We start from the raw sequence: 8,435 nt of genomic DNA, 5'->3' as shown, positions 1-8,435 counted from the left end.
GATAAATACAACTCAGAGGAGTCCCATATTAGGACAAAACAACTATTCAGTGTTCTCTGACTTTCAATGTTATCTCAACTAAAACCAATCTATTATTAGCACAATCTATAAACAAAACCAGTCTCCTTGAAACTTATTCAACTAAATCATTATATTATTTTTGTAAATTCATCATTCAACGATGGTAAGGTCTCATCTATGTAGGTGGATAGATAGTATGTGATTTCAGAAGAAGAAAAAAAAAACAGGCTTTAAGGCTAAAATAAACCAACATAGTGATTTCTTATCAATTAATTGTCTTAACAACAACAGCAAAAAAAATTAAACAACACAGTTTAAACTCTTGAAAATGGTATCAATATAGATATGATCATAAATATCTAAAAAAAAGCATTGAGATAAACAAAACTATTATGACTTTTCTTGATTTATTCTGGTCACATCGATTGTTTAGGTAGCAAAACATACCATAATTGTAAAAAAAGCAAACATATGTTATCAAAAGTGACTGTTTTTAATAAAAAAAACTTAAGAAGTTTTAGATATTTTATCTGTAGTTATAGGTTAATTAATTTATAATATTCAGATGATATTTGTAGAAAATGTTGAATTTCATTGAGATCATGAACGTATCTAAGTTAACCCACCTTTAAGAACATCGAAATAGTGGACGGCCGTTTCGTCTTAGTACGGGACTCATTTGAAGTGTTCACCTAAGACCCTGAACACGGATCTTCATTCTCACGATTGAACGCTTATCCTTCAAACCATTGAGTTGACATCCAGCAATATCAATGTCAAGCCTTAATCAAACTACCATATTGAACGACCATCTTTTTTTGTCTTCGGCGGGTAACTGTCTCATACCCGATACAGAATAGGCTCACTGGCTTCAACTTCTAACCAAAACTTTAATTTCTTCTAGAAGCTAGTCACTAGTAAGCATATAATAATTTTCAGTATGAAGTCCCACATTAGTACTAAACAGTCGTCCTGTGCCTCCAGGTTTTTAATGATGATCTAACTTAGATCAGTACATGATTTCAATATAATTAACAATAGTTATACTTTTATATAGTCTAAGTCACAAAGTAATGCTAGTTAGATAACTATTGGAAACCTGGAAACATTGGATACTTGTTTCATCCTTGCATGTAATTTTCAGAGGTACATAGTCACGACTCTGCATTCGGGAATCAAACATAGAATTTTAGATCTCTTACGAGAAACCCTAAGCTTTAGACTACTGAGCTGGTAGCCAACGGTGTATATGTCTAAATACAATCAATTCACAATATTGCACAACATGTCTTCCATTGTCTGTAATGAACCATCTCTCATCCGACATGGTTGAATTCCACTGGTCACAACTTCAAGAGTTTCATATTGAAGCTACTCATTAGTAATTATAAAAATGTTTATTGAGGGTGAATTCTAACTAGAACTGAGAAATTTCAACTACTCTATTGTTAGTCCATCGTGTGAGTAATAAAATTCAACAATATCCGTAAGTCACTTTACTAACAATAATATTAATTGTTTTCTGATCAATTATTAATCTGGAGGGGTGATTTTAGGAGTTCTATTGAAAAACTATTACTAATGGAGTTCAATCTTTTCAGGTATGAGACTAATATCACTAACAGAAATGAATGACGTTAAATTAGATTAGATAGATAGATAAATAGATGTGTGGCGTATAGTTTGTGAGCTTAGTGCATCAGTTCCCAAAATACGAGTCAATGATAAGCAATATAAAATGTAAAAGCGTATGAAATCATATAGCTACTTAGATAATTGTAGCTTATCAACTGATTTAATTAAGAAAACGCAAGTTACTTAACATAAGTAATAATCAATCAATAAATCAACTTCTTTAAAAACCTTATATTAGTTTATTTTCTTATTAAGATTCTTAGTAAATGCACATTCAAGATCCCGGACCCAGAACCTTCGGTCTTGTGTGTGATGTAGATGTACATTTCTGAGGAATCCCTTACTAGGACGAAACAACCATCCAGTGTTTCCAAATTTTCTATGATGGTCTAGATAAAATCGACTCACGGTCTAAACTATGATGTCAGTTTGTTGAAAAGTGGTTCTTAGGTAAATATGTTTTTATTGGAAAAAATACAAATACCATTATATTATTTAATATTAATTCTAATGCAAGAATTCTGTTGAAAATGAATATCTGAAGATGTCTATACACAGGATTCCCTATGATCATAGTTATGTATTTTACTAAAATTTAAATTACTGACTTGTAAATGAATACTAAAATCTATTTGTATGGTGGTAAAAAAAGAGATGATACTCAGTAGGTCGTAGAACGTTTTTAACATTTTAGCGATTAAATGGTTGGAACATTTAAATCTTTCTAAACTATACTGTAAAATGTACAGAAGAACAAATTGACCGTTATTGTACATTTGTGATTGTAGATAGTATAAATCTTCACTTTAACATCACATATATCAAAGCAAATAAGTTGTTATTTGTTTACTTAACTAATAAAATTAAGCAAAATATGTGTACACGACTGCAAAAATTACTTGGAGCCTAAAAACTCTACACAAAACCCATCATAAATTTGATGAAGGGAGGGAAAATAATGAGGAATCCTGCTTGGTAAATTGACTAGAAAAACCGCTCGAATTTCTAGCTCATTTGAATGGATCATCACTGGTATGGAATAATAATTGTATAAACGAAACGTCATGTAATAAATAGAAATCAAAAATGAACCGTGAACGAAAAATATGATAGAAGATTATTAGAATTCAGGATTGCCTTGGTATTATGTGATATCTGTGTTGTTCTTTGCCATGTATTCCTTCCTGAAGCCAAAATAATAAATGCTGCCTTCAATATACAGACTCTTAAATATTTGAAAGATCTTATGTGTGACCACAGTCGTGTTCTTGAAGAATAGTTGGTACATGACGAAAATGCATCAGAACAACCGCCATGGAATGTTTACAATTTTTTGACTCATAATTTATTAGATAATCCTTTCTATAAACTAAACCTGGATCCATATGCTCATTTTTGTTTCTGAAATCCCAAATAATAATATAGGTCCCACTGAGACGATATAAATAATAATAATCATGAAGTGAGAAGCCACTGAACAGTGAAATTCCAGAAGACTTCTATGAATCTTTTGAACAGTCAAAAAGGAAATCTGAAATTTGTAGTACCATGAACTGGGGGTAAATAAGTTTAATTATCCCGAAAGTTTATTAGGTCTACTATTCCGTTTCACTTTAGCTTCTAACCATCTAATTCTCATTGAAAATTAAAAAGATCTTATGATAAACTTTCTATATTTTTTTTATAGAATAAGAGGAATAGCCCAACACTTATTGATCTAATATATCTATTCCCTAGATTATATTCATTTACTAGTTACTTGGAAATAATAGAAAGAATATAGTTTTACAATATCTTTGGGTGTTGCCCCCAAGAATACTTTTCAACTTTACTATCATAAATAATATATATATATATTATCTAATATGCTCATACCTTTTTTTTTGTTTTTTGTTATACTCATTTTCGAAAGAAAAAACAAACAAACAAACAACATACATAGGTGTTTACCTTTACATTAACATACATCTCTATAAGTTTTTTGCTCAATTGTTTGTTTGTTTGTATGTACGTTCATATATATGTAGGTGGGGAATGATTTTTTTTTCTCCTTCTCCTCCTTCTTCTTCTTCTTCTTCTTAAAACAACATTATTGAGTAGAATAGAGAGAACAATAGACAATAAAATAGAAAGGGGAAAAGAAAAGATTTCCTAAGCATATATATATACATATATATAATGAAGATTCTTCTCTGTTTCAAACTGTATCAATCTTTCTTGTTAACTGTAATTAAAACAAAAGGAAGTTTTAGATATACGACGAAAAAAAAAAGACAAACCTGAATAATAAATAAAATCTGTACAATATAATTCATTGAAAGCACAATACATGTTATCGAACATACATATGTATAGCAAGTGTTTGCTTCACATCAAGTAAGCAATGATAGAAATGAGAAAAAGGAGAAGATGATACAAAAGAGAATAGAAATACTGCCCTATTGAATACATTGAACAATAAGTTATGATATATATATATATATATAAAAGATAGTTTAATTTCTAACATAACTTCTATATATGGGTATAATAAACATCTGTTATATTATCATAGATACATAATAATAATAATAATAATAATAATAAACTATGTATGATTTTAGTTCACACAATAGAATAGAATACAGATTTATATTATAATAAGGCAATGCTATACTCATGTATATACATGCTCATAATGTAGATTTAGTTCATTATTCTTTTTGTAATTTAGGGAACTGACTGTCTTATCTTCTTTTTTTTTTTGCTTTTTGTTGTTCTTTTTCCTTGTTTGCTTTCTATTATTCAATTCCTTCTATACAATTCCTTCATTATTAAATAAATACAATGAATATACTATAATAATGATAATAATAGTAATTATGAACTTGTCTACGTGACAGAATAATGATGTAAGATGTAATGGAATTATCTAAGAGTTATATTTCTAAGTGTAAATGACTAGGATAGTATAGGTTGTAATCTACTCATCCTCTTTCTCTCTCTTTCCCTCTAATCAGTATTTTCATTGATAAAAATGATTTTTATATAGTTGAGATCATGAGTCAATTGAAGCTAGACCACCATGGAAAACCTGGAAGTACTGGACGGCCGTTTCATCCTATTGTGAGACACCTCAGCAGTGCGTATCCACGATCCCACCTCTCGAGATTAGAACGCAGGACCTACCAGTCTCGCGCTAGAGCACTTAATCGATAAACCAGTGAGTCGGATAAAAGGAGCATCTGAACATATTTCTTTTGGATGCAAAGCTCTTGTTTTTTTATCATCTCAATAGCAGTTGCTTCAACCGTGTTTTAATATAATGGGAATTTTTCAGCAATTAACATACTTAAATATTTTAATCACCTATGAGAAGATAAGAGAAGAATAAAAACATTCATTGTCCATAACAAATAGAACCCCTATAGTCTTTTTAAAAAAAATTAGTACTCGATCGATCGTTATAATTACTTCAGGATTTCCAAACTGTTACGTAATTAGTTTTATGATGGACGATGTGTTATTAGAAAATAATAATTGATTCTACTAATCATTAGAGTTAAGTAATACAGACCAACAAAGTTTTCCTTTGATTTGTTTAACTTATCGTTTTAAATATAAAGGCGGATTATATAGTTATCTTTTTTAAATAAAATAAAGGCATATATGTATATCAGAAGGGGGTTTTGTGGAGATTTTAGTAATTTTATATAGTTGAAGTCACTGCTGAGAAGTCTTATAATAGGACAAAACGGCCGTCCAGTGCTTCCAGGTCTTCCATGGTGGTCTAGCTCCAATTGACTCATGATCTCAACTCTTAAAGATTAATAATTGTTAGAGAGAAATAAACATTTGATGTGTATCAATAAAGGATAACGATTATATAATTTTCTACTTCGTTGTTTTTATCATTTGTGTTTTCTGAGATAAATGTCTTAAATTTGGAATCTTTACTGACTTTTTAGACATCATTATAGCAATAACGTTTAGGATATTGTCTAGGAAGACAATAAAAACTTCATGTCAACATTGTCCAATCAACATTGTTTCACCCATTGATTATAGAATGGGTACCTTTTTTCAAACTATGATTCGTTATCTAACATCCTAACAGTTCTGCTAATCGTACGGAATATGAAACTAAACTATATTTAATATAAAGACATTAATTAGGGGAGTAATTTCGGATAAACTTCACTTTGACTTCATTTCGTTCGAGTATATGATTTGTCAGTCATGTAAATCCACTATTTCTCAAAATATCAAGAGGGAAATTGTCATCTATTACGAAATAAAATAATTATCGATTCGTAACCAAGTAGTTCACGTTTGTAAATGTTAATTAATTTACGATTATCATTAAATATGATTAGTAAAGTCCTGTGTTCCCCTCGATTAAGCTGATTCCACCAGTGACTGTTTATGCCACAATTCTAGGACACTAAAGTTGAGGAAAGTCGCTAGCGAGTTATAGATAACAAGAAGTTAGGTGTTACATTTGAGATATGTTATAGATTTTCTAAAGTTGAATGGTAGTAACAACATATTTGTAACTCTATTACTCATAAATTAACAAACTTGTATTTTCATACACCCACGAAGTATTAGGAACTGAAACTTATTCGTCAGTATTTCGTTCTTTATAACTAATTATCATTTAGTGACTTACGAGAAACTCATGATACTCAAGAACTAAAAGAGAAAAGAACTTATAGATAATTTATATAAATCTAATAAGAGTGATGAAATAGAAAATTGAAGTTAACCACTTAGCAGATTCTTATAATTTAAATGTGAGTTAATCATCCGTTCAGATATTTAGTCGGTTACATTCCTAATAATTGGATCACTGATTACACATTTTTAACCAGAGTTTAAGTTTATTTCGATGAATGTTTGATAAGCAAAGATGAATAATGGCTAATAGTGGAATCTAGGCCTCGCTTTTTGTCCTATTTGGGACTCATCAGTCCTAAACGTTAATGGGAAGATTCGACCAAACAATACCAAGGATGTTTGATAAGTTTGAAAAATTTGATCAAGATAAAGTAGGAACATTATCAGATAGTCACTTCATGCTTTAAGCAATAATTTCAAACTGTTTAAGGCTGAGTATTGCATAAGTATATGCTTAATGAACTAATCCTCAATTTTTTTAAAGACAAAACATTCCACAAATGTGGAACATTGTGTTGTTTTGTACACGTTCCACTGATCAACTAATACTTCGTTCTTATACACAGGTATTGGCAAACATTTATTGATATCACAGGCTGATCTATTATTAATCATCCATCGAAAATGAGAAATCATTGAAGCGCTGTTTCGTTCTGGTACCGGACTCCTCAGCAGCACACACTGATTATATCATCGAGCATCAAGCCTAAAATCCTTGAACTCGCACGCAAACTCTTAACCTTTAGATCCGAATACCAAAATTTAACAGTGTATATATCCGAATTCAGTTAATTCACGATACTGCTCGACCAATTTAGTTGTGTTCATTGAGGAACTTCCTTACACTCAATACGGTTGAACTCCACTGATCGAGGCTACTCACTATAATTCCAGAACTACTTCGTGAGATTATTTACTATTGAGTACTGATCATTTCTGAAGAGTCACATGGTAAAATGGAATACCTTTCCAGTGATTTTAGACTCTCAGTACTTTTCTAAGGTCAGTTTGTGAACTCAATAACAACCTACAAAGTTACTTAAATAGCTTTATCCAATGATCGATGACTCATTTTCATTATTTTTTTTTAATGCTCTATTGTGATTAATAGTTACTGATCACGTAATTCAGCCAAAAATTTAATATAGAAATATTCCGATTTGAATAGATTCCAAGACTGAATGAGATTCTTCATTTATTCAACTTTATTTCATTAAAACAAAATGTTCACAGAATACTAAATAGAACAAATAGCCGTATGAAAAACAAATGTACTAGTCTTATCATGAATGAATGAATTAAAATGTAATATTTAAACGCTTTAATTGAATGTTAACTAAATGGCATGAATTAATTGAAGCTAGACCACCATGGAAAACCTGGAATCACTGGACGGCCGTTTCGTCCTATAGTGAAACTCCTCAGCAGTGCTCATCCACGATCCCACCTCACGAGATTCGAACTCAGGACCTATCAGTTTCGCGTGCGAGCGCTCAACCTCTAGACCGCTAAGCCGGCATCCAATGGTGTTAATATCTAACTAAATGGCAATACTTACTGTTTCCGGTTGGTATCATTAAAAATTATACTGACTGACAAGTTAAAGTATAGCTGAATTATCGAATAAGATTATATAAAATTATAATGAAAAAATCAACTGTATCATTCCTGAAGGATAAGTAATTCATGGCTGCTTCTTTAACTAAGCTTAATGGCTTAATTTATTTAACACCATAATGATTTTATGTGGTATCCATTTATATTATCTTTTTTTATGATTAAATAATATTTTAAGGTAATCAATTACACTGATGTACTACTGTTTAATGTCTGATGCTATCTTGATCCGTCCTTACTATTTACTAAATTCTAATGATTTAGTTTACAACCGATTAAACATTGAGTAGTAGTCAATAACATGTATGTCGATCCTTTTTCCTCCGACTTCTGTCGACTGAGTTGCAGTATGGTCATTAGTCTAAGTGACTGGACTTCGCATGTACTATTTTAGGAATTAAAGTTGTGGTTGGAGGTAGTCCACAGAAAACCTTGGGTGACCAAGGTTTTGCGCTGTTTGGTACTTTTCGGTAAGGTTTATATGTAGTCCCAAGGGAACTAAT

At 30.7% G+C, this 8,435-nt stretch overlaps 1 protein-coding gene across 1 annotated transcript; it reads right to left on the bottom strand.

Moving 5' to 3' along the window:
- Nucleotides 1-2,900: 2,900 nt before the first annotated feature.
- On the bottom strand, nucleotides 2,901-4,332 carry Smp_123900 (hypothetical protein; the record flags this gene model as incomplete). The annotated part of the gene is made up of 2 exons (XM_018793152.1): nucleotides 2,901-3,087; nucleotides 4,325-4,332. The coding sequence occupies 2 exons, from the start codon at nucleotides 4,330-4,332 to the stop codon at nucleotides 2,901-2,903; spliced, it is 195 nt and encodes a 64-aa protein (XP_018647694.1).
- Between the last annotated feature and the right edge of the window lie 4,103 nt (nucleotides 4,333-8,435).

This window comes from Schistosoma mansoni, chromosome 1 (assembly GCF_000237925.1).
Source record: "Schistosoma mansoni strain Puerto Rico chromosome 1, complete genome".
NCBI classification, from domain to species: domain Eukaryota; kingdom Metazoa; phylum Platyhelminthes; class Trematoda; order Strigeidida; family Schistosomatidae; genus Schistosoma; species Schistosoma mansoni.
Note: the sequence above shows the minus strand (reverse complement) of the source record. Positions and strands in the feature narration are given on the sequence as shown.